Source organism: Eschrichtius robustus, chromosome 6, assembly GCF_028021215.1.
Source record: "Eschrichtius robustus isolate mEscRob2 chromosome 6, mEscRob2.pri, whole genome shotgun sequence".
NCBI lineage: Eukaryota > Metazoa > Chordata > Mammalia > Artiodactyla > Eschrichtiidae > Eschrichtius > Eschrichtius robustus.
The window spans coordinates 65,923,646-65,950,406 of NC_090829.1; the positions used below are offsets into that span (position 1 = coordinate 65,923,646).

A 26,761-nucleotide genomic window follows, 5' to 3' on the forward strand; every position below is an offset into this window, starting at 1 on the left:
AAATTACTCATCACACCTGTCTCAGTCTCCCATTTGTAAAAATGGGGATAGTAGTGGTATCCACACAGTAGGGGATGGCGAGGGGTAAATGAAGTGACGTGGATAATTTTTGTCACAGTTCCTATTGCAATCCCTTTGGGTGTATTATCTAACTTGATTATTTAAATAATCCCATGAGATGGGCTCTGTTATTATTATTCCCATTTTACAGTTAAAGAAGTTGAGTCCTAGGGGATTGAGTAGCTTGTCCAAGGTCATGTAACTGGGGAAAGGCAGAGTTTGGACTCTTGCCCAGCTCAGTCTAATTCCAGAGTTCTTACTCTTAACCCCTAAGCTATAGTCAGTGCTTTGAACATAGCTAGTATTAAATACCTGGTAGCTGTTATTGTCGTGAGTGCTAAAGTTTCTCCCCCAGAGAGTTGAGGATTCTGTTACCACTTGTGTAGCTGGTTGAAGATCACCCCTGCTACTATCTCATGAGCAGCAGTGACTATTTTTGGAAGGCCCTCATCATCTACAACAGATGTAGATCAACAGTTATACCACTTGTTTCAATTGGTTGATTTTTGGAAATCAACGGTGGGGAGTGATTTTTAATCTCCTTAGAGGGCAAGTTGTTCCGAGCAGATGTGATGTGTGGGAGGAAGATACGGGTTTGCTGCACTCCTCTGATGTCTGTGCACTGAACCCTAATAAAAGTCTCATGCCCCAGCAGCTCATGCATTGAGGGAATGGCAGTGAAACAGCATATACAGGCAAGAGGCGGCATCCAAAGTGCCGACGGCTGCCCAAAGTGTTCTCAGTGAGGCTGCTGAGAAAGAACGCTGTCCATCGATGGTGCCTGAGATAAGCATAGACCTCGTAAGGGCTGGCAACACTTCCCTCATTCATTCATTCAACCAATAGCTATTGAGTACCTGCCATATGCCAGACATGCATCGAGCCACTGAGGGTAGTAGTGAAGAAAGGCCAACACTTACAGAGTTTACATTTTTGGTAGGAGGAGACAAATAGTAATCCTGCTTGCATAATCACAAACCCCCCTGCCTCAAAGGAAAGTTACATGACATGAAAAGAGGGATAGCTTTCAGAGACTTTTTTTTTTTTTTTTTTGGACTCTACCAGGAAGCTGCTAGGGAGCCAGTAGAAATTAATTTAACTTTTTAAGAAAGTAATCATGCCATAGAATCAAGAGCTCATGACTATGAACCAAGTTATTGTACTTCCAGGAAATAAAACTGAATAAATAATTCAAAGGGAGAAAAGGTTAATACTTAAGCTTCCAGCAGTAGGGAAATAATATGCTACATCCACCAGATAGAATATATACACAATGGTGTGTGAATTTAAGTAGTGACATGAAATAAAATGCTTAAAATATTATAACAAAAAAGTGAAACACAGAATGTTACCTGTACATATTTAGTCACATTGTGACTAAAAGTTATGCATGTCCAGATATCTAGAAAAAATGTACATGGTTGAGACCTGAAAACAGGTGTTGAGCAAACTGAGAAGAGATAAATTCTCATCTTTCAGTTTGACTTTCTTTATGTTGAGTAATTTAGGCAAAACTGTTGGGGATATTGAATTGGTTATAATATTACTTCTGTTTTATGTTTTAGTGTTTTGGCCATGAGGCATGCGGGATCTCAGCTTCCTGACCAGGGATTGAACCTGCACCCCCCTGCATTGGAAGGCAAAGTTCTGTCTGACCACGGCATTGCCAGGGAAGTCCCTTAACCGTAGATTTTTCACCATTATAAATCATTTTGAAACTGAAAGCTATTTTTCTTTTTGCACATGCATATTGCTTTATAAAACTCATTCTTTACTTCATGAATCTTCTTCCATTTCTCACCACAGCCGTGTAAGGTAAGGAATTATTTTACATATGAGGAAACTGAAATATATAACCTTTTCTCCCTTTGAATTATTTATTCAGTTTTTTCCTGGAAGTACAATAACTTGGTTCATAGTCATGAGCTCTTAATTAATTCTATGGCATGATTACTTTCTAAAAAAGTTAAATTAATTTCTACTGCTCTCTTGAAATATACCAACTTTATTACAATCTACCTGGCAATGAGTACTAATCATTTTGAAAACTGCTGGTTAATGTTAATTTTACAAACTAGTATCTTAATGTTCAGTTGCCTCTTTTGAGTTTCTCTCAACAGTAGTCATAATTTCATATGCCCATTAATTGTATTTTCTGTTTTGTGATTTGTCTGTTCGTGTTGATTGCCTGTTCATTTCTAGAGGCTTTTACTGTTTGAACCCTTTGCACACCTTGAGTTTATCTTCCTTTTTACTACAGTAATTTTATTGTATACAAGTTGGAATTTTCATGCAACTGACTATTAAACTTTTCCTTTGTTATTTTTCTACATTCCATCAGAAAGAAGAGAGCTAACAAATATAGAGTTCTAGTTTTAGCTTTTAAAAATTATATTTTAATAATTTTTTTCCAACTCTAAGAGTAACACGTGTACACTTTAGAAATTTTGGAATATACAAAAAAAGTATAAAAAATGAAAACTCTCATTACTCCTTATTCTACCATCCAGGGTGTATTTTTTTTTTTTTTTGTCCTTTCTCTTTCTCACACGTGAATTCTAAAAAATGTATTTTTTCTGAATTTCAGTTAACATTATACTGATAGAACTTTCATGTATCATTAAATATTCTTTGAAAATAATTTTTTTAAAGTTTGTTTAGAGTTCATTTGGGGATGAACTGAATCCTCTCTTCCCCAAATTGCTGTTTATGTATGCCCAAACCAGTGACTAAACAATCCTTTCTTCCCAGATTGGTCTGTGGTGCTTGCTCATGTTCTTATCTAGTATCGGACTATTTCTAGGCTCTCTGTGCTGTTTATGGACCCAGAGCACTGCACCTGTAATTGGCTTTTGTCTCTCTTTTTCTGAGCCCTTGGGGCTTCCAGGGCCCGCACTGGAGTCTAGCAGACGTCCCTGTCTGTCTTGTTAATCTTTAACTCTGCCCCTGCTGGAAAACGGCACTTAACTCATCTTTTTTTTTTTTTTTTTTTCTCCTTTGTAGATGCTTTTTCATCATCCTGAGAAAAATGAGCCTTGGCCTCCAGACCCAATAAAGCAAACATTTCTCCCATGGGGAATAGTGCTGGTTCCTGAGGACCTGGAGGGCCTGCAGCCCCAGGGGGATTAGCCAGAAGCAGGTAAGGAACACCTGGAGGCGTGGGATATGGAGGCAGCACTGGGGTCCATTTTCTATTCGGGATCGGCAGGCAGAGTGCGCTGGTGAGAGCCACAGAGGGGCTGAAGGTCTGGCTACAGCTTTGCTGTTTTCTTCTTCTTTTTTTTTTTTAGTCCTTAGTCAATGAGGTGTGGAGATAAGTGATTTGCCTATTTTGCCTATTTCTATAAACTATAAATATAAGATTTAAAGTTATTCTGTAATTCAGTCTACCTTTTTAAAGCACCTACTATGGCCAAGCCCTGCATTTGCTACTGGGCATCCAGTGATGAGTAGCCTAGGGCGGGAGCCCTACTTTGGCTGGGACTTTTCTTTCTGTCGGTTCAGTGTTGGCTTGTTCTCTGTAGGTGATAATGCGAGTTGTTACTTATTCTTCTAGACGCCTGGTGGGCTCGTAAGTGTTCGTTGATACGGGCCCATCAATTCAAGAACCCTTTATTGAATACCCACTGTGTTCCAGGCATGGTGCCGGGCACTGGAGTGTCAGAAATGAGCCAGGAGGAGTTTCCCTCTAGCAGGGGGTCAGCATGAAAAGCAAGCATTACTAAACACGAGAGGCAAGCAGCAGGGAGCAAGAACAGTGCTGCTGTTCTCGCTGGGAGAACAAGAAGGGGAGGTGGGCTCCACAGGAGGCCAGAAGCAGAAAGGTAATGCTGTCTGGTTGCCAGGCAAATGGACAAGGGGAGAGATTACAGCAGTGCAGAGCCCTAGAGGCTTAAGAAGGCAATCTGGGATGTGACTGGGAAATTAAAAACTTGGACTGATTTCCCAAAGAATCTGGGGAGAAATATTTACTACTCCTTTCCTTCAGTTTGGGCTTCTTAGATGAAACTTCTTCAAGTCCTGTCTCTCTAGAGCAGCTTGAGAGATGAGAGTGAAGCTCTAAGTGCCTATGATCAGAAGCTCCAGCCAGCTGGTAGACTTGGAACCTCAACAGAGGGTGGTGGTCAAGAGAATTGGGAGCCCTGACATGAGGTTTCACATGAGTGCCCTGAGGCACTCACGACAGAGCACTGGCCTTGAAGGCTGAGGCTTTCTTAAAGTTGTAAGACTGTGTTATGGTTGAAGGTTTGGGGAATTCTTCTTTCCTGGGAAACTCAACCTTGGAGAGTAGGTGCTGGCAGGCAGTCGAACACAAACCCTTAGGCTCCACCTCCTTAACTCCTGTCTTATTTCACTCATACACATAAAAGTTAAGTCCCAACTCCATCATTTCCAAATCACTCATGCAACTTTGAAAATTATTTATATTTACAAAACCGTAGTTTCTTCAGTTGTAAATGGAACTAATAAAATTTGCTCTGCTCATCTCACAGGGTTATACTGGGTCTCATAAACCTAATTGCTGTGAAAGGGTTGCCTGACTGGTAAAACAGTACACATGAGTAGTGTCAGTGCTGATAGTGAGGGTGTTTATTCTGTGACTTTCCAGCAGTTGTGTCACTAGAGATCCTGATTTCTGAGTCCTAGTTGGTCAACACTGACTATTCACTGTGCTTTTTCACAATGCCTGTTCTTTAGTCCAACGACCATGGACTTTTAGTCAGATAGACCTGGGTTGGAATCCTGGTTCTAGCACTGATTAGCTATTGACTTCAGAGAAGCCCTGTATCCTTGCTAAGCCTGTTTCCTCATTTTCTCAAGAGGGGTTGTTAATACCTATCCCATAGTGGTATAGTAAAAATTAAATGAGATAAAGCAGGTAAAGTGCCTACCATATAGTAGGTGCTTCTCAAATGCTACTTTCCCTTCTTTTCTAGTTTTTCCTCAGCTGTCTTAGTGTCCTATGATTAGCTGTGTTGGGTGTCTGGGGAAATTGAATTGCTTAGTTTTCTGATGATGCAACAAGCGCCTCCCCCATTTCACGATCTCATGTTTGAATTCTCCCTCTGTGTACATTTCATCACTTCCAAAACTTTGGCGGCCCAAGGTAAGCACCCATCCTCCCTAGAGTCACTGGTTCCTGAGGTCTGTGGTGGTAGGAAGCACTGTTTGGTGCTTAAATTAGAGTCTCAGTGAGGTGGGATCAAGATGGTGGAGTAGGAGGACCCTGAGCTCACCTCCTCCCACAGACACAGCAAAACTACAACTACATATAGAACAGCTTTCTCTGAGAATGACCTGAAGACTAGCAGAATAGCTCTTATACAATTAAGGATATAAAGAAAAAACACATCAAGGTGGGTAGGAGGGGGTAGAGACACGATCCAGTCAGGACCCACACCTCTGGCAAGTGACCCACAGAGGAAGAGGATATCACAAACTTGGAGGTCCTTCCTAAGAGCAAAGGGTTCAAGCCCCACATTGGGGGCCCCAGCCCTGGGGACCAGCATCAGGAAGATAAGCCCCCTTAACAGGTTTTCAAACTTATGACTGGGCGAGCTGGAGGGCTATAGGAAACTGAGACTATGCTCATTTTTTTTTTTTTTTTTTTTTTTAATGAAAGACCTGATTTCATAGTTTCTTTTTTTTAAAATTAATTAATTAATTAATTTTTGGCTGTGTTGGGTCTTCGTTTCTGTGCAAGGGCTTTCTCTAGTTGCGGCGAGGAGGGGCCACTCTTCATTGCATTGCGCGGGTCTTTCACTGTTGCGGCCTCTCTTGTTGCGGGGCACAGGCTCCAGATGTGCAGGCTCAGTAGTTGTGGCTCACGGGTCTAGTTGCTCCGCGGCATGTGGGATCTTCCCAGACCAGGGCTCGAACCTGCGTCCCCTGCACAGGCAGGCAGACTCTCAACCACTGCGCCACCAGGGAAGCCCGAGACTATGCTCTTAAAGAGCTTGTGCACAAACTTACTTGCTCCCAGTCCCAGTGCAGAGGCAGTGGATTGAAATGCACTTGACATTCTAGCCAGCCAGCCAAGACCACACCAGCACACCCCAGCCTACCCTTCAGCCTGTACGTGGCTCCTCCAACTGTCCCCCATTTGCCAAGGTAGCAGCCCCTGGTGCACCCTGGGAGAAGTCCTGGCCCACACCAGGCTGTAACTCTAGCCCCTGCAGTTCCAGCACTTCCCAAGATGGCGGCCGCTGGTGCATCCTGGGGACAGAGTAATATGTTCCAAATGAAAAACAAAATAAAACCCCAGGAAAACAAAACAAAACAATGAAACTGACATAAGTAATTGCAATTTACCTCATACACCATACAGAGTTCAAAGCAAGGGTCATAAATATGCTCACCAAACTCAGGAGAAGAATAGAGGAATATGAGAACTTCAACAAAGAATTAGAAAATATAAAAAATAACCAGTCACAGATGAAGAATACAATAACTGAAATGAAAAAAATACACTAGAGGGAATCAGCAGCAGATTAGGTGATACAGAACACGTAAGTGACCTGGAAGACAGAAGAGTGGAAATCACCCAATCAGAGCATCAAAAAGAAAAAAGAATTTAAAAAATTGAGAATTGTTTACTGTAGCTCCGGGACAACATCAAGCATACTAACATTTGCATTATAGGGGTCCCAGAAGGATAAGAGAGGGAAAAAGGGGTAGAAAAAAAACCATATTTGATGAAATAATGGCTGAAAACTTTACTGACCTGGGGAAAGAAACAGATATCCAGGTCCAGGAAGCATAGAGTCCCAAACAAAATGAACCCAAAAAGATCCATATCACAACATATATTTTTTTCACACTGCAATAGAGATTTATTACTTTTTTAAATTTTTAATTGAAATACAGTTGAAGCTAATACAATATTGTAAATCAAGTGTATAGCAAAGTGATTTAGTCAATTTTTTTCAGATTTTATTCCATTATAGGTTACATATCAAGAGGTCATAATTAAAAGGGAAAAATTAAAGACAAAGAGAGAATTTTGAAGGCAGCAAGAGGAAAACAAAGAGTAACATACAAGGGAACCCCCTTAATGCTATCAACTGATTTTTCAGCAGAAACTTTGCAGGCTAGAAGGGAGTGGCATGATATATGTAAAGTGCTGAAAGAAAAAACCCTACAACCAAAGATACTCTACCCAGCAAGGTTGTCATTCAGAATTGGAGAAGAGATAAAGAGTTTCCCAGACAAACAAAAATCTAAAAGGGGTCATCACCACTAAACTGGCCTTACAAGGTATGTTAAGTGAACACCTTCTTTAAGTGAAAAAGTAAGGTTATAGCAAGAAATAAAAAAATATATGAAGGAAGAAAATCTCACTGGTAAAGGCAATATATGGAAAAGGCAATGGATCAACTACTTGAAAATCTAGTATAAAAGTTAAAAGACAAAATTTGTAAAATCAACTGTAACTGCAATAATAGTTAAGGGATACACAAAAGATGTAAAATATGATGTCAAAAATATGAAATATTGGACCATAAAAAACATAGAGCTTTTAGAATATATTGAAAATTAAACGACTACCAGATTAAAACAAATCTATATCTATGTATCTATCTGTATATAAATATATGTGAACTTCATGGTAACCATAAAACAAAACTTACAATAGATACACACACACACACACCACACACACACATGAAAAAAAAAAGAGAGAGAAAAAAAAGAAACAGCACCAAAGAAAAGCATCAAACCACAAGAGAAGAGACTAAAAGAAGAAGAAAAGAACAGACAAGAACTACAAAAACAACTTGGAACAATAACAATGGAACAGTAACAATGGAAATAAGTACACACCTATCAATAATCACTTTAAGTGTAAATGGACTAAATACCTCAATCAAAAGACATAGGGAAGCCAAATGGATTTTTTAAAAAAGCCCTATATATGCTGCCTACAAGAGACTCACTTCAGAACTAAAGACACACACACCGAAAATGAAAGGATGGAAAACAATATTCCATGCAAAAGGAAATGGAAAGAAATCTGGGGTAGCAATACTCATATCAGACAAAATAGACTTTAAAACAAAAGTTATAACAGAAGACAAAGAAAGGCATTACATAATGATAAAGGGGTCAGTCTAAGAAGAGGACATAACATTTGTAAAGATAAGAACACCTAAATTTTTAAAGCAAATATCAATAAGCATAAAGGGAGAAATTGACAGTAACACAATAATAGTAGGGGGCTTTAATACCCCACTTACATCAATGGATAGATTATCCAGATAGAGAATCAATAAAGAAACATTGGCCTTAAAACACATTAGACCAAACGGGCTTAATAGATATCAATAGAACATTCCATCCCAAAACAGCAGAATACACATTCTTTTAAAGTGCACATGGAACATTCTCCAGGATAGATTACATGCTAGTCCACAGAACAAATTTCAATGAATTTAAGAAGACTGAAATCATATCAAACATCTTTTCAAACAGTGGTATGAAACTGAAAATCAATTGCAGCAAGAAGACTGGAAAAACACAAATATGTAAAGACTGAACAACATGCTACTAAAAACCGATGGGTCAATGAAGAAATCAAAGAAGAAATAAAAAGGTACCTTGAGATGAGTGTCAATAGAAACATAATAATCCAAAATCTATGGGATGCAGCAAAAGGAGTTCTAAGAGGGAAGTTTATAGTGATACAGGCATAACTCAAGAAATAAGAAACATCTCAAGTAAGCAACCTAACTTTACACCCGGAGGAATTACAAAAAGAAGAACAAACAAAGCTCAAAGTTAGTAGAAGGAAGGAAATAATAAAGATCAGAGGAAAAGTAAATGAAATAGAGACTCAAAAATCATAGAAATGATCAATGAAACTAAGAGCTGGTCCTTTGAAAAGATAAATATAATTGACAAAACTTAAGCTAGGTTATTAAGAAAAAAGAGAGAGGGCCCAATTGAATAAAATCAGAAATGATAGACAAGTTACAACCAATATCACAAATACAAACAATCAGAATACTTTGAACAATTATATACCAACAAATTGGACAACCTATAGGAGATGTATAAATTCCTAGAAACATATAGTATTCCAAGACTGAATCACGAAGAAATAGAAAATCTGAACAGTTCAATTTCTAGCAATGAAATTGAATCAGAAATCAATCAAACAAACAAAACAAACCCCAAAAAACCCAACAAACAGAAGTTCAGGACCAGACAGCTTCACAGGGGAATTACCAAACATTTAAAGAAGAGTTAATACCTATCCTTCTCAAACTATGCAAAAAAAAAAAAAAAAAAAATAGAAGAGGAGGGAACACTTCCAAATTCCTTCTATGAGGCCAACTTTACCCTGATACACGAACCAAAAAAGACACTACAAAAAAAGAAAAATACAGGCCAATATCCCTGATGCATAGATGCAAAAGTCTTCTTCAAAATATCAGAAGCCAAATTTAACAATACATTAGAAGAATCATACATCATGATCTAGTGAGATTTATTCCAGGGATTCAAGTATGGTTCAATATCCACAAATCAATGTGATACACCACATGAACAAAATGAAGGCTAAAAATCACATGATTATCTCAATAGATGCAGAAAAAGCATTTGACAAAACTTAACATCCATTCATGATAAAAACTCTCAACAAAGTGGGTATAGAGGGAGCATACCATTTATAATAATAATTATTATTATGATAAAGGCCATTTATGACAAACCCACAGCTAATATCATACTCAACAGTGAAAAGCTGAAAGCATTTCCTCTGTGATCCCCACTCTCATCTCTTGTATTCAGCATAGTACTGGAAGTCTTAGCCACTGCAATCAGAAAAGGAAAAGAAATAAAAGGAATCTAAATTGGAGGGGAAGAAGTAAAACTATCACTATTGGCAGGTGACATGATTTTATGTATAGGAAACCCTAAAGATGCCACCAAAAAACTTAGAACTAATCAATGAGTTCAGTAAAGTTGCAGGCTACAAAATTAATATACAGAAATTTCTTGCATTTCTATACACTAATAATAAATTATCAGAAAGAGAAATCAAGAAAAGAATCCCACTTACAATCATATCACAAGAATAAAATACCTAGGAATAAATTTAACTAAGAGGGTGAAGACCTATACTCTGAAAACTATGACATTGATAAAAGAAATTGAAGACAGCACAAACAAATGGAAAGATATATTGTGCTTGCTCATGGATCAGAAGAATTAATATTGTTAAAATGTCCATGCTACCCAAAGCAATCTACAGATTCAATGTAATCCTTATCAGAATACCCATGACATTTTTCACATATCTAGGACAAGTAATCCTAAAATTTGTATTGAACCACAAAAGAACCCAAATAGCCAAAATAATTTTGAGAAAGAACATAGCTGGAGGTGGTAGGCTCCCTGACTTCAAACTATACTACAAAGCTGCAGTAATCAAAACAGTATGGTACTGGCAAAAAAAAAAAAAAATCAGACACATAGATCAATGGAACAGAATTGAGAGACTGAAATAAACCCACGCACATATGGTCAGTTAATCTCAGACAAAGAAGACAAGTGCTCACTATCACTAAACATGAGGGAAATGCAAATCAAAACCACAGTGAGATAGCACCTCACACCTGTCAGAATGGCTATCATCAAAAGGACAAGAAATAAGTGTTGGCAAGGATGTGGAAAAAGGAAACCCTTGTACACTATTGGTGGGGATGTAAATTTGTGCATCCACTACAGAAAACAGTATGGAGTTTTCTTAAAAAATTAAAAATAGGGCCACCATACAGTCCAGCAATTCCACTCCTGGGTATTTATCCTAGAAGACAAAAACACTAATTCAAAAGATTTATGCACTCCAATGTTCACTGCAGAATTATTTATAATTTGCAATTGCCAAGATATGGAAGCATCCTGAGTGAATGGATAAAGAATATGTGATATATACATACATATATACACACAATGAATATTACTCAGCCATAAAAAGAATGAAATCTTGCATTTTCAGATATGGATGGGCCTAAGGGATATTACGCTAAGTGAAATAAGTCAGACAGAGAAAGACAAATACTGTATGTTTTCACGTATATGTGGAATCTAAAAAACCAACCAAACAAAACAGAAACAGACTCACAGATACAGAGAACAGTCTAGTGGTTGCCAGAGGGAAGGGCGATGGGGGGGATGGGAGAAATAGGTAAAGGATATTTGAGGTACAAATTACCAGTTATAAAATAAATAAGTCACAGGAATGTAATGTACTGCACAGAGATTATAGTCAATAATATTGTAATGGTGGTACATAATCTATAAAAATATTGAATCACTATGTTTCACACCTGTAACTAATATTATAACTGAACTATACTTCAATTATAATTATACTTTAGTTATACTTGATGAAAGACCTGATGTTCAGGTTGATGAGCCATGGCCAGTGCTCCACTCCGCCATCGTTTGCTGTCCCACATTGCCTCAACGTGGCCCTCATGCCTAGGGGCTGCTCTAACCTTCTGTGCCTTTACATTTACCTAGTTCACAGCCCATGAACACCATTCTCGTTTGGTCTTCCCAGCACTCAGCGAATGAGACAGGGCAGAGATGGTTACTACACAGAAACTTAGGTACGGAGAGGTTAAGAGGCTTGCCTAGGGTCACCAAGAATGGGGACAAGAAGCCAGGTTTTGTGATACCCAGTTCAGTACTCCTACCACCTTATCCTTGATATGCTTAGGAGCAGGCTTCATTGAAATGGACTATAGATTCTTTCTTTTTCCTGAATTTTTTTTTAATTGAAGTATAGTTGATTTACAATGTTGTATTAATTGCTGTTGTATAGATTCCTAATCAGTTAGCAAAACCCTGGGGGTGATTGCTTAGACTCATTACGGTAAATAAACCTAGATACTTGGGAAGAATTTAATGTTTTCCAGAAGATACAGACATTGTTTGAGTTCAGAGTACTTCCATTTTCCATTCAGTTTCACAATAAATTCTGGGAAAACTAAGTAGGTCTTTACCCAGATATAAAGGGGCCTATTCAGGCTCTATTTGCTTAGTGAAATTTTCCAGAACTTCCAGCAGTTCTGTACATGATACAGTGAAAGGGTCATGGATTTAGGGAATCAAGTGCACTTGGATTTGAATCTCAATTCTACCATTCACTCAGCTCTATGATCCTAGGCATTTCTCTTAATTTCTCAGAGCCTCAGGTGACTTATCTATAAAAATCGAGATTATAGCACCTTCATGGGTGGTAATGGTCAGGGCCTTTCTGCACAGCTCAGGAGATGCCCTTCATATTAGATTATTATAAACACAGTGCGAACTGAAGTTGTACATCACAGTGCCCCCGGTTTATGATGAAATTGAATGAAATAACCTCTTGTGTGCTTAATGCATTTTTGTTTTCATTTCCTTAATTGGTCACTTATCTGCTATTTTACCAGGAGTTCCCCTCTTCCACCGTGAGGTGAGTCAGTTTTCTGCCACTTTCTAGTACTCATGCAGAACTCCATAAACCTGAATGTTATATTGTGATGCTGACCCTTGGCTTTCTTCTCATGCAGGAGTCTAGCACCAGAGCCCTTAGAGCAGTGGTCCCTGACCTTTTTGGCACCAGGGACCGGTTTCGTGGAAGACAATTTTTCCATGGATGGGAGGGGGAGGGCGGGGTGTTGGGGGATGTTTGGTTCAGGCGGTAATGCGAGCCACGGGGAGCGATGGGGAGATGAAGTTTCGCTCGCTTGCCCGCCACTCACCTCCTGCTGTGTGGCCGGTTCCTAGTAGCGGTCCTCGGCCCGGGGGTTGGGGACCCCTGCCTTAGAGAGATGCATCACAAACCTATGACACTGTCTATGGCAAGAGGTCTCTTTCTGGCAATTTTAAAAGGAGGCTGGGCCTTTTCAGGGAGTTTGGCTTCTTGTGATGTAGAGCCCTCAGCCTGCTCTGCCTTTTTCTTTTAGTTTTTCAAGCATGTGTGCCTTCCTTGAACAAATAGTGTAAGGCCCTACAAACCGAATGTGTAAAATGTGAGTCCTGACCTCAAGAAGCTCAGAGAGCAGTCGGGAAGCTAGACCAAGACAACAGGAAACTAAGATTCAGCGAGTACAAAGGAGTGGTGGGCGAGTCCATAATGTGCTCACGGCTCGGAGAGGAAGACAGGAGTGTCTGAGCACTACTTTCTACATTTCAAGCCCAAACTGAGGGTGATTTTTTTTTTTTTTTTTAAGACTTGCTGAAGGTTGCAGACCTGGTGGGAGATAGACCTGGGCTGGAATTCAATTCTTGTCACTCTAAAGCCATTGCTCAGCCCGTCATTACTTTTAGATATTCTTTACATCATTTTCTGCCTTGTCTCACTTATTTTTTTAGGCCTGTTTTCCTGCTCAGGACAGCGTGGCTTCCTTGAACATGTCTTTCATTATGATTCACACTAACTTGAAGAAAAAATTCAGCTGCTGTGTGCTGGTCTTTCTCCTGTTTGCAATCATCTGTGTATGGAAGGAAAAGAAGAAAGGGAGTTACTATGAGTCCCTTAAACTGCAAACCAAGGAATTCCAGGTGTTGAGGTCTGGTTCCCAATCTGTGTCTTCAAGTGGCACCCACAGCCCCCAGAGCGGCAGCCGGGCCCTCAGTGGTCCCAAGGCCAAGCCGGAGGCTACCTTCCAGGTGTGGAACAAGGACAGCTCCACCAAAAACCTTACCCCCAGGCTGCAGAAGATCTGGAAGAATTATCTGAGCATGAACAAGTACAAAGTATCCTACAAGGGGCCAGGGCCTGGTGTTAAGTGTGGTGCAGAGGCCCTGCTTTGCCGCCTTCGGGACCACGTGAACGTTTCAATGGTAGAGGCCACAGATTTTCCCTTCAACACCTCTGAATGGGAGGGTTACCTGCCTCAGGAGAACATTAGGACCAAGGCTGGGCCGTGGGGCAGGTGTGCTGTCGTCTCATCAGCGGGATCTCTGAAGTCCTCCCAACTGGGTCAAGAAATAGGTGGGTTCTGGGCTGTTAAGACTGTTGTCTGAGCAGCCAGTGCTCACTCATTTGGAGCATCTGGGCATGTGGACAGTACTGGAGGCTAGGAGTCCCAGTATGGCTCCATGCACTGGCGGAGCGGGCCCAGATCAGTGTTTCTCAACTGTCCTTCATGAGTCAGAGGTGGCACGGGGGCAGTGGAGAGGGTGGGGATCCAGTCTTCCAGCACCTTTATCAACTGGAATGGCTTTATTTTGATCTGTCTTAAATATTGGTGTTCTACAGAAGATTTTGTTTGAAAAGAAAGTTCCACTGCTACCAATAAGCAAAACACTACATTGACATTTAAAAATATTTAAAGCATAGATCTCTACTTTTCCTTCAGGTCCTGAAATTCTGTAATTTACTGATTAATTAGCGACTAATTGTCTCTTTTGGCCTCAACTACCTGGGTAATTTTTAGTTTTTCTCTTTGAAAAGAATTAATTGGGGACTCTGGACCAACTTCAGGAGGTCCATGAATCCCTAAAATCATGTGCAAAAATATGTGCTGATTAAGAGTGTATAACATGTGTGTATAAGTGTAAATCAGTCTGCATTTTTCCAAAGAGAGAGTCCATAGCTTTCAGTTGTGACCCCAAAAAAAGGTTAAAAAAATCACTGGTCAGGATATATCAATTTGCTTTTCTTGAAATTCTTCACAGTTAATAAAGATTTAGGGATAAATTAGGAGCTTGGGATTAACATATACACAGTATTATATATAAAACAGATAACCAACAAGGACCTCCTGTATAGCACAGGGAACTATACTAAATATTTTATAATAACCTCTAAGGGAAAAGAATATGAAAAAGATTCACTGAATCACTGTGCTGTACACCTGAGACGAACACAACATTGTAAATCAACTATACTTCAGTAAAAATAAACCAAAAAAAAGACAGAAAGTTTATCCAGATTTGTAAACCTGTGTACAACACAGAGCTATGGATTTGCCTAAAGCTCCTTAGTTCCCTTATTTTGAGAGAATGTGTTTTCCATGATTGCGAAATGAATCAGGCTAAAGAAAGCAAAGCACAGGAAGCCTAGCTCTTCTGTCAGGCTCTGGAAGGTACTGGAGCAGGTGAGGTCATGTGTCTCCTTTTTTTATTTCCTTTATATGACTGCCAGGAAAAATGGTCTGAAACCAAGCACAGGCTCTCAAAAGAAGAAAAGGAGAAGCAAATTGGATTCTCTAGAGCAGAAAGAAGTGGTGAGGTCATATTTCATAACTCTCCAAATAGGCAGCACTTTGGAAGAAAAGCTGCCAAGATAACCAGTCCCACCCCAACTTCTGCTCCTGCTTTTGCTTTTTTGGTTTCTTTTGGACTTTGTTTTCTAGAAACTAAATGTAATTGGTTTTTGTTCATCCATAATGGAACTACATTTCTTTCGTTCTTCCCAAGTCATTATAGTCTGCCTGGCTGGAATCATGTTGCAGTTTCAGGCAGAGCCTAATACTCCCATGAATTGGAACTATAATCTTTATTTTTATGGACTCCATAAAACGTTGGAGCTTTATGGATTTAACTAAACATTAATTAAAATAACCTTTTTCTATAGACTGGAGTTATAATTTCAAATATGTATTTCCATGGAAGGACTTTGATCCTGAGATCTAACAAAAATTGCGTGCTACACTTCAAATGTCCTGCCTTTTATAGGGTTATTTCCTTTGGGCATTTAGTCTAACAAATATTTTAAGGAATTCATTCATGTATTCTTTTATTCGGCCATGGACTCATCAACAATACCAAATAGGAACTTAGAATACAAAGAGGAGAGAGGAAGGAAAGGCCCTTTGTTAAAGGCCTCTGAGCTCGACAGGCCCCAGCCTTCCCACTACACCTGGAATTTGTCCAGCTTAGTCCCAACTGTTGAACATATCAAATGGTTTCAAACTGTTTGCTCTTATAAATAGTACTGCTAAGGAGGTTTTGGGGAAGACACCTTAAGTGACTACTGCTGCCCTCCAAAGGGGAAGTATCCTCAGGAGTGGCGGTAGAAGACCAAAGTAAGATATGTTTTATGGCTCTTTTTTTTTTTTTTGGTCCATTACAAAATTGTTTACCAGAGGGACTGTAACAATGTGTTGTGCCTCCGGCAGCCCCACAAACCAGCCAATGCTGGGCACAGTCATTTTCAATTGTCTTTGATACGCATACATGTAAAGTGTCTTAGATTTGTTTGAATATTCATTTCAAGCAATAGCACATTTAAAAAATATTAGAATTAATAGGAGTAACATGTATGGTGCACCTGCTGTGTGCATAACAAGCCTTGCTCTTTTAATCCTCCCAGTAATCCTACGCGGTAGGTACGATTATTGCTCCCATTTTACTCAGGAGCTAAGTGTGGACACTCAGAGAGTTTACGCAGCTGGTTAACGGTAGACTGGGACTTGAAAATGGGGTGTTTGACTCCAAGGGGCCCACACGTAGCCTCATCTCTGCTCTTGCGCCTCATGGTGATTGTAGCTTTATAACAATGAATGAATCCCTTTTCAGGTTAAAATAATCCCTTGATACTCTTCCTGACTTGCTCCCCTGGAAGAGAGGAGAAGAGCATTCTGAACTGAGGCAAAAGCAAGAAGCAAAGGCTGCATGGAAAAATGTGCAGAGTACGTTTAAGCATCACAGATAATCCTGTTTGCCTGGGACGTAGGGCCCCACAGGGTGAAGAGGGCTGAGCAATGAGGTCAGAAAGGTAGCCGGGGGTAAGTTCTTAGAGAATGTTGATGGTCTTAAGGACTTTGGATTTCATTCTTTAAGCCACGAAGAGCCCTAGAAGGTTTTTGAGCAAGCGAGTGATGGGATCATGTGGGTTTTGGAGAGATTTCTCATTTCTCTGAGTCCCCTTCTCCATAGGGACTGCTGTATAGCCTCTCTGCTGTTAGGGACTATCGTCTCATCCAAGTGAGAAGCGCCAGGCCTGTTGAACGGTGGTAGTGGAGGTGGGATGAAATGGTCTGACATGAGAGGCATCATGAGGTAGAAGAGACAGACCTTGGTCCTAACTAGAAATGACCTCGAGTGAGAGGCAGGAGCCAGGGTCTCTGGCTTGGGAGCAGGCTATATTGTATCACAGGGGACCATGCTTCTGGAGGAGGACAGGCTCCATCTTGGATGTGCTGAGTCCGAAGTGTTTGTGGATTTCCCTTCATAGATATCTATGCAGTTGGGTATTTTCTTCCAGGAAAGTGTCAAGGTGGGAGATGAGATTTAGGAGTCATTTGTATCAAGGTGATAGTGGTAGTCCAGGAAAGAGGACTGATGAGAAAACCTAGAAAAGAAGTTTACATTTGAAGGACAAGGAAAGAACAGGGACAAGATAGATAAATAAATAAATAAATAAATAAATAAATACAAATTCTGAAGGGCCAGTGAGAAGGGCTGGAAGAGAAGTAGGCAGGTACCATATGATGGAAGGCAAGGGTGGGGGATGGAATTTGGGCATATTTGGGGGCAGATGGAGTTCTTGGGCAGAGTGAAGACTGGGTTGAGCAGCTCAGAGAGCACGACTGTTTATATCAGGGGTGAGCAAACTTTTCCTATAAAGGGCCAGATAGTAAATATTTTTGCTTTTGAGGACATACAGTGTCTCTGACAATGACTCTGCTATTTCAGTGCAAAATCAACCATAGACAGTAATAAATGAATGTACCTGGCTAAGTTCCAATAGAACTTTATTTACAAAAACAAGGCAGGTCAGATTTGGCCTGTGGGCCATAGTTTGCCAAACCTGATCTGTATCATATCTAGTTTTCCTAACCAGAATCAGAATGTAGTCTTCCATACATGGTTATATGATTCATTAAGCTGACTGGAAAATATAAGAAATGTTTGGTCCAAATAATGATAAAATTTCTTTCACCACAATTTCTAGCTATTTAGAGTTCTTATACCTGGACACAGTAGATTTTGATGTATTTATGAATTTACTAACAAGCTGATTCTATTGAATTTTCTAGGCATGCAGTTATATCACGTGCATATCGTGGCGCATTTATTTCTTCCTTTTCTAATTTGCATCTCTGCTCTCTAATTCTAAGTTACAGAGAAATGGAGGCCCCTGTTTTCTACAGCCTTCCCCCTTCAAGGCTTGTTTTCTGAGATCCCAGTAGCTGTGGATTTTTCCTAGACATTTCCTGGAGACCTATTTGAGGTTGAAAATCTTTTAGTTTTCAATAGCAATAGCAAAGGACAGTTTGGCAAACAAGGATCTGATCCCTTTTTTTTATGAGCTCAAATTTAGTGGTCTGTTTTAAAGTTCTCTTCTTTAATTGATTTTTTTTTAAATCTTAGAATAAAATCCAAACTTCATACCTGGCCTCCACAGCCTGCATGATCTGCTTCCTGCCAACCTCTTTCATTGCACTTTTTATTTTTTCTTTCCTTCACTCACTTGTCCCCAGCCAAGTCCTTACCCTCCTTGGGGTCTTGACACTGCTGTGTCCTTTGGCTGGAATTTACTTTCCTGGGCCCTTCCCATGCCCTGTGGGTCTCAGCTCAGGCGCAGTCCCTGAACAATCCCTCTATCTAAAGGAGATTCCCTCGGGGTCTCTGTTACACAGCTCAGTTTATTCGTGTCATAGTATTTTTTGTTAATTTTTATTTTTTTATGGAAGTATAGTTGATTTACAATGTTTCAGATGTACAGCAAAGTGATTCAGTTTTACGCGTGTGTGTATATATATATATGTGTGTGTGTGTGTATTCTTTTTCAGATTCTTTTCCATTATAGGTTATTATTTTGTGCCATAGTATTAATCACAATCTGTAATTATCTCGAATGTGGGTTGTTGTGCTTATCTATTGTCTGCCTCCTTGCAGTAGATTTCGAGGTCTCTAAGGGCAAGGACCCTGATTTCATGCTCACAACCATTGTCTCCAGCACCTAGAACTGCGTCTGGCAAAGAGTATGAGCTTAAGCAGTATTTATTGAAGGAATAAGAGCATTCTCCTTTCTCATGGTCAACACCAAGGACCTATCTCAAGCCTCCTGTGCTGGGCGTTCTCCATCTGCCCCCCCAAATTCACTCTCCATGCTTTCCTATGACTCTGTGCCCGGGGAAATAGAAATTTGGACTGTGTCAACTGGGTGTCCTTGCTCTCTGGCTTTGATTTGGGACTGGACAGTAGTAACGCTGGTACAAAACTGAGAAGAAGAAGGAGAGTGAGGCCAGGGTGTCTGTCCCCCTCCTCCCCGCCCTCGCAGAAGAAACCTGTAACCACAGGCTCCTTCTCTCCCTTGACTATAAGTTTCAGCCCCTTTCAGGTGGCCCTGTGTCTCCCCTTTTCCCTCCAGGCCTGGAAGTCAGAGGGGAGGAGGAGAGGCTGGGGTAATGATTCCCTTCGCAGTTCCCACCAGGTGGGCTTCCTCAGATGGGGTCTCTGCTCCTCCTGCTGCCTTAGGTGTAGGGGTGGGATTGGCTCCCTGCTGTGGCCAACCCTGGGGTATGGTCCCTTTCCTTGTCAATCTCTACCTTGTTAAACTCGACCTACAACTTTGTAAACAGTCCTTTTATTCGACTCTCAATGACTCCATTTGAGCTTGTGATTCTTGTCTACTGGGACTCTCAGGTTTATTCACCTGTGAAATGGGAAAGTTGACCAAGTGGAGTTTCTGATAAATCAACATTTCTAGTGTGGTTACTACTGGTCACTTTTGAAATCAGTGACTGATTCTGACAAAACCTGTTGCAATCTGAGTTGTGTAAAGATAAACTTCCTGCTCGATTTGCAGTTCGGTGTGCTGTTCTGTTATCTGATAATGTTTGGACTATGAGCCTCTCAGGTAACTTTTAAACCATTTTGATAAAAATTTTGTCCTGGGATTGAGGATAGGGTTGTTTTTGTGAATGAGATGTCTAGATTCCTGAGGTTTGGTATATACGTTAGAATTGAAATAAAGAGGGAGGCTTTCTTCCCTTAATTCTGTGGGTATTTTCCATTAGATCCTCTTACATTGAGCCAAAATCCACTCCTACCCCTCTTCTCCTGATGCCACCTTTGTGCATGAAGAACCACCCAAAATAAACCCGCACAGAGAGAAACAGAACAACAGAGGTTTGGGCTGACCTCCAAATCTTGTGCAGATTTCAGTGGTGAACCGAAGCTTGTTGGATCAAATAAGCTTGAGATGAGCTCTCATAGGATCACAGAGGCTCAGGGTTAGGATGGATCTTAGAAGTCATCAGTTCCCTCCCCCATCAGATTGGTCATTGCCAGGCAGAGAATCTTCTCCAAGTCTTCCAAACCCTGCTTAAACAGCTAGAAGGACAGAGAACCAGAGCTGGGGAGTGCGTAGATCTTTAAAAAGATGGTCTGTTTGATCTTGGCTGGATTTAAGACATTGTTTCTGACAAAGAGCTTTTTAAATTTTTAACAGAAAATATGGGGTTTAGTCTAGCTCTATGACCTCTTTTCCACCTCTGCCACCACCCAGGTTTGTGACCCTTCCTGGCGCTCGTGGTCCTAAATGGAACACTTCAGGAGCTGTCTTGGATGCCAGAGTGAATCTCTTTCATTTGCTGTGCAATGCAACCTTTTCAGAATGCCATGGGGCACTTTGCACTTGTGGGTTAGACCAAGCTTATGGTAGGATCTTCATTTTTCTGACAGGGATAGAAGTATGACCTACTGGTAATACCAAGAGAATCTGATTTGCTCCTTTGGTAACTGGAATAGTGATTCCACTATGAGTAGTGCACTGGCCCTGTCCACATTGCCCCTGTGCCCGGGCACACTGGCATCATTGAGTGGGTTTCGGGAACACCACCATATGGACCGCTTTAGCCTTCGCAGTGGTTGGGCAGAGAGTTGATCACCTCTGTCTGGAAACTTTACCTGATTGCACTATACAAATATGATCATTGTCACCTGTGTACCAGGAGGAGATAAAGATTAGGATGTGTTATTCTCTTGCCCCTCCCCTTCCTCCTGCCCTCTCTCCCTCCAGACTGCTCTCTCTGCATATTGCTGATGCTCACATCATCATCACTGCTGACGTGTTCTGTTTCCTTGTGGTTTATAGATGATCACGATGCAGTCCTGAGGTTTAATGGGGCACCCACAGCCAACTTCCAACAAGATGTGGGCACGAAAACCACCATTCGCCTGATGAACTCTCAGGTAAAATTTCTTCTGTGCAGAAGTATAGTGAGAGAAGTTTCCTTCCTAACACAATCATGGACGGTGCTGAGTAGAGTGCAGTGGTCAGTACAGAGACTCTGCAGTTAGCTTGCCTGCCATCTAAACCAGCTTTGCCTCTCTTAGCTAAAAGATCATGCCTAAGTTACTCATGCCTCTGTTTACTCATCTGTAAAGAGGGGAGAATAACAGTACCTTCCTCACAGGGTTGTTGTGAGGAATACACGAGAAAATCCATGGGCTCTGAAGTAGAATGTATTTACTAGGAGCACATCAAAGCCACCGGCTTAATTAAGTCCCTTGCCCTTCCTGTGTCCCGGATTCCTCATGGAGAAAGAGAAGACAGTGACTCCATGATCCAGCCTGGCACTGTGGTCATGGGAAAGCCCCCGTGGCATTAGTCTGCATTAATGGAGGTGTCCAGAGAAAGCTGAGTTCTGCTGTCCCTGTGGCCGCAGGTCACATCCAGAGTGTTGCCCGAGGGACAGCAGAGGATATCCAGGGAGAGAGAGGAGTGTCGTGAAAAGTAAATGAACAAATGCACGTGGGTGTGCTTTATATGCTGTAAAACCTTATCCAAGTATTCTAAGACAGCATCACAGTGTAATTATGTGTAATACAGCATTACAATTCAGGTATTACCTCATGAATCCCCCTAGACTATTCATTTCCTGAAGTATTTCCAGGTAGCATATGCTGATTTCTCTATACTAATGGGAACTTGAGAAGTACTCTTGCCACAAAGTTCTGCTAATGGATTGAATTGGTGGAAAAAACTGGATTGCACATGTATCAAAAATAGCATGATAGGGCTATAAACCCATTCACCTCACTCCCGACCACCAATGTTTGTCTTTTTTCTGAGTATACATGTAAGCCTTGGGGGGGTTTATGTCAGTGTTTAGACTCTGTACACTTTCCTAGGGCTCGTGGGTGTGGATTGGGTCCTGGAAGTGACCCTAAGTGCCCTTGCAGCACCGTCCCAGCAGAATATGCATTTCTCTTCCCCTCTGCCAGGCCTCCACTTCCCTGTTTCTCTCAGCAGTCTCTTCACTGCCTGACCTTCAGGAACTTACCATCTGGGCAGAAGCTGCTTCCTGCATGGCCTGCTTTCCATCTGAGGCCCACAGTCCTAGGAACCTTTTTATGATGGGACTTCACTCCTTTGCAAGAGGCCACCATCTTGTTTTCGATTCTTCTTCTAATACTTCTATTATTATTTGGATGATGATGATGGATGTTGTCACTTTCTAACACTGTAACATCCTCCAGCAGCCTCTCTGTGCTTCTAATACCTGTTTCTGTTCAACCTTGTGTTTGGGGTTTTTACATTACTTTTATGATAAGCTATAAGAGGGCAGGTTAAAAGAAATAGATTGGTCGGCAAGAAACTCTCTGGAGCAAGTGGCACTTGAGCTAGACTTTGAGAGATGGGCAGGATCTAGAGAAACAGTACTAGGAAGGCATCCAAACAGTGGGATTGGCAGGACAGAGCTGCACAGCAGACGAGGGGGCACTCAAACAGCCCTGGCAGGGTGGGGATGGGGTCTGGATTCGTGTTGCACCACAGAGGGAGGTGAGGCTGGAGCTTCATGGCTGCTCAGACTCTGGCAAGTCTAGAAAATCAGGCAGAGGGGTTGGGATGAGCTTTCCCTTCTTTCTCCTGTCCCTTCTTGTGCTGCGGTCACAGAAACCTGGAGCTGGAGGGCTCCCCAGGGAATGCTAATGCCTAACTTCCGCTTCTGTATAAGATGATACCTAAATACCCAGGAGAAAGGTTTATCTACCCTTGCTTCCTAACACAAACAGGGACGGTGCTGCGTAGAGCGCAGTGGTCAGTACGGAGACTGCAGCTAGCCTGACTGCCGTGGAGACCAGCTCTGCCTCTCTTAGCTAAACGATCACGCCTAAGCTCCTTATGCCTCTGTAAAGAGGGGAGAATAACAGTACCTCCTCACAGGGTGGCGGTGAGGAAGAAGTGAGAAGATCCGCGCAAAGCATTTAGCGGCCGGCACTTACGCATACGCGTTACCTGCTCTGATATTTACGAGTGCGGAACTGAGGTGGGTGCGGAGGGTGCGCTGGTGAGCGAGACAGACCCAGCCCTGTTCTCGCGATACCATCCAACAGTCATACAGACAAATATAAAGTCACAACAGACAGCTACAAAGGAGAGGGTTAAGGTGCTCCCAGAGCCCATAGAGGGGACTCTTCCCTAGACAGGCAAGTCAGGAAGAAGTGAGGAGGTGAGTCTTCACTGCGCGCGAGGAGTAAGGGTAGACGGCGAGAAGTGCGGGAAGAGGCAGCAGCGTGGGTGAGGCCTGTGTGGAAGGGAGCTGGGACGCCCCAGGGCCCGGGAAGAGGTGAGTCTGGGTGGTGGGGATGTAGAGAGGGACGAGGCTGAGGGTGAGAAGGAGCCGGGCCACGGTGCTTGTTTTCTTCTCCGAGGCATGGTCAGACTCGCATTTTGTAAACCCCTCTGGCTTCCATCTGATCAGTGCAGTGGGGGCGGTGGATGGACAGACACACTTCGGGGGCTCTTGCACTCGTCTGGACTAGCAGTGCTGGCAGTTGCGCCAGAGTGGAAACGAAGGTGACTGTGAGAAAAGAATGGATTTGAGAGCTACTCAGCGTGTGCAGCCATCAGGCTCTAGTGTGCGGGTGGGTGTGAGAGGTGAAGGGAGGGGGGCCACAGGTGCGCCTGGGTTTCTGGCTTGTGTAACTGGCCAGCTAGTCACTGAGACTGAAAGGAGTACTGGGAGATGATTTGGGTTGTGAGGGGTAGGGTCAGAGAGGGGCGGCAGGGATAAAAACTGTGGTTCTGCATATGGTTGATCTGAGCTGCCTTTTACGTGTCTGTGAAGAGAGGTCCAGTAGGCGGTTATAGAGATGGGACTGGAGTTCGGTGGAAAGGTCTGGGCTGCAGATGAGGATTTGTGAATCGTCTCTATCTATGTGGCAGTGAAACAGTGGGACCAAATGAGGGCACTAGAGGGAGAGTAGAGAGAGGAAAAGCCCATGCAGGGGGTTTGGGTAATGAGAGCAGCGAGAAAGAGGTCAGAGCCATCAGACGCTGCTGAGAGGCCAATTTAGATGAAGATCGAAAAGCATCGTTCTCTCCTTAGCAAAATGGAGGCCACCGTTGGCCTCAGCGACAGCCGTTGGGGAGAGCGGTGAAGCCAGAAGCCAGATTGGAGAGTGTGGAGGAGTGGGGAGGGAGGAAAATGTGGAGAGTTCTTGCAAGAAGGCTGGCTCCGGCAGGCAGAGAGAAATAGGGCAATAGCTGTAGAGAGTTGAGGGTTCCAGGGCCAGTTTTTGTTCTTTTCATTTTTTAGATTGCAGAGAATTGAGTATGTTTAAAAGTCAATGGGAAGACAGTCACAAAAGGACAATCACTGTATGATTCCACTTATATGAGGTCCCTGGAGTGGTCAAGCTCCTAGAGACAGGAAGTAGAATGGTGGTTACCAGGGCCTGGGAGGAAAGAGGAATAGTTGTTTAATGGATCTAGAGTTTCAGTTTCAGAAGATGAAAGAGTTCTAGAGATGGATGGTGGTGATGGCTGTATAACAGCATGAATGTACTTAATGCCACTGAACTGTACACTCAAAAATGGTTAAAAGAGTGCATTTTATGTTATACATATTTTGTCACACACACACACACACACACACACACACAAATTTAATGAGGAGAAAACCAGTTGATAGAGAAATTGAATATACTAAAAAGAGGAGATAATTAAGTCAGTGGTGGGAGTGGTGGATCCAAAGCCTAGTGGAGGATTATCCCCAGCAGGAGGGGTCAGAAGGGAAGAAGGACGCAGGGGAATAGCTGGAGGCAGTCTCTAGTGGAAGGATGAAGGGGCTTCGATTTTCTCTGCAAAGTAGGGTACAGAGAAAAGGAGGCTTTTCGTAGGGAGGCCGAGGGGAAGAGAGGTTTCAGTAGAGGAGGTTTGAGCCAAGAAGGTTTGAAATTGTCATTGAGGAAAGAGTAAACCAGAGGAATCTCTGGGTCTCCAGGCCATGCTAGCCACTTTGAGGTTGGGGAGCGTGGATTCAGAGAGAAATCCAGCTCTGTTTGCTCAGGGGTGGTATGATCTGCAGATCAGTAGGAAACTGCAAGCAAGAGAGGGAGCACGGAGGAGGCCTGAAAATTCTCTCGGATTTGGGAGGCTACTCCCTTCTCGGGCATCTCTTCCAGGTGTTTAGTGAAGAACTAACCCTCAGTCCTCAAAGATTCTGAAACTTTAATTTCTAGCAATTGCTCTCCTGGGTATATATCCAAAGAAAACAAAAACGATGCTGAGAAAAGATACATGCACCCCAATGTTCACTGCAGTACTATTTACAATAGCCAAGACATGGAAGAAACCTAAGTGTCCATCAACAGATGAATGGATAAAAAAGATGTGGTACATATATACAATGGAATATTACTCAGCCATAAAAAAAGAATGAAATTTTGCCATTTGCAACAACATGGATGGACTTGGATGGTATTATGCTAAGTGACATAAGTCAGAGAAAGATAAATATTGTATGATATCACTTATATGTGGAATCTAAAAAATAAAACAAACCAGTGAATGTAACAACAACAACAACAAAAAAACAGACTCAACAGATACAAAGAACAAACTAGTGGTTACCAGTGGGGAGGGGCAAGATAGGGGCAGGGGATTAAGGGGTAGAAAACTACTAGGTGCAAAATAAAAAGCTACAAGGATATATTGTACAGCACAGGGAATATATTTTATAATAACTTTAAATGGAGTATAACCTTTAAACATAGTCACTATATTGTGACTGAAACATATAATATTGTTCACCAACTGTATCTCAATAAAAGAAAATAAAGCCAAGGTAAGGTTGCCTGGGAATTAAGAGACAGACCTTGATCAAATTTCTCCCTCAGTACTTCCTGCATGAGTGACTTGAGCAAGTTGCCTTATCTTTCTGAGCCTCAGTTCCCTTATTTGTAAAGGGAAATAAGAAAAGTTACCCTGCTGGGTCTTTGTAGGCTCCAGTGAGATTACTGAGCGTGGAGCATGTCACTCAGAGGCCCGCATGCTGAAGCAAAGGCTCTGTAAAGGGTGGCCGTCGTCACTAGTGCAGCATGAAGGCCTGCCTGTGTCTGCTGGGCAGTCACTGTGCCCTCCCATTTCCCAGGCAAGTGGGCATCTTGGCTCCCAGCAGGGATGTCAGCCAGCTTGGGGCCGCTTCAGAGGTGCCCAGCAGAAGGGAGAAAATTAAAGGATAATTTTCAGGAAAATGTAAGCTCATGACTATCATACAGATAGTGTCTATTTTATTCATATGAGGAGGGAACCAGGCTGATGTTATAACCGGCTCAGAGGAAAAGTCAAAACAGTACAAAATTTGAATAAAGGAATGCAACTGTCTTTTGTCACGAGGTGGGCAGGAGGAAGAGGGAATTTAACTGAAACTCTACTGGGCAAGGTTGAATAAGCGTGTCTGTAGTTCGCTACAACTTACAAAGCGCTGCAAAACAGCTCTCATAGGATTAGAAT

General features: G+C 41.9%; 1 protein-coding gene across 2 annotated transcripts in view; it reads left to right on the forward strand.

The window, feature by feature from the left end:
* The window catches only part of ST6GAL1 (ST6 beta-galactoside alpha-2,6-sialyltransferase 1), a 139,201-nt gene that overhangs the window by 91,923 nt on the left and 20,517 nt on the right, over positions 1–26,761 (forward strand). The window contains exons 4-7 of one of the 2 annotated variants that reach the window (XM_068546425.1): positions 1,626–1,875; positions 3,064–3,199; positions 13,432–14,053; positions 21,113–21,210. In XM_068546425.1, the coding sequence (XP_068402526.1) occupies positions 13,471–14,053; positions 21,113–21,210 (681 nt within the window). In that variant the 5' untranslated portion in view covers positions 1,626–1,875; positions 3,064–3,199; positions 13,432–13,470. The remainder of the gene's footprint in view (positions 1–1,625; positions 1,876–3,063; positions 3,200–13,431; positions 14,054–21,112; positions 21,211–26,761) is intronic. The other variant, XM_068546426.1, reaches the window with a different exon arrangement.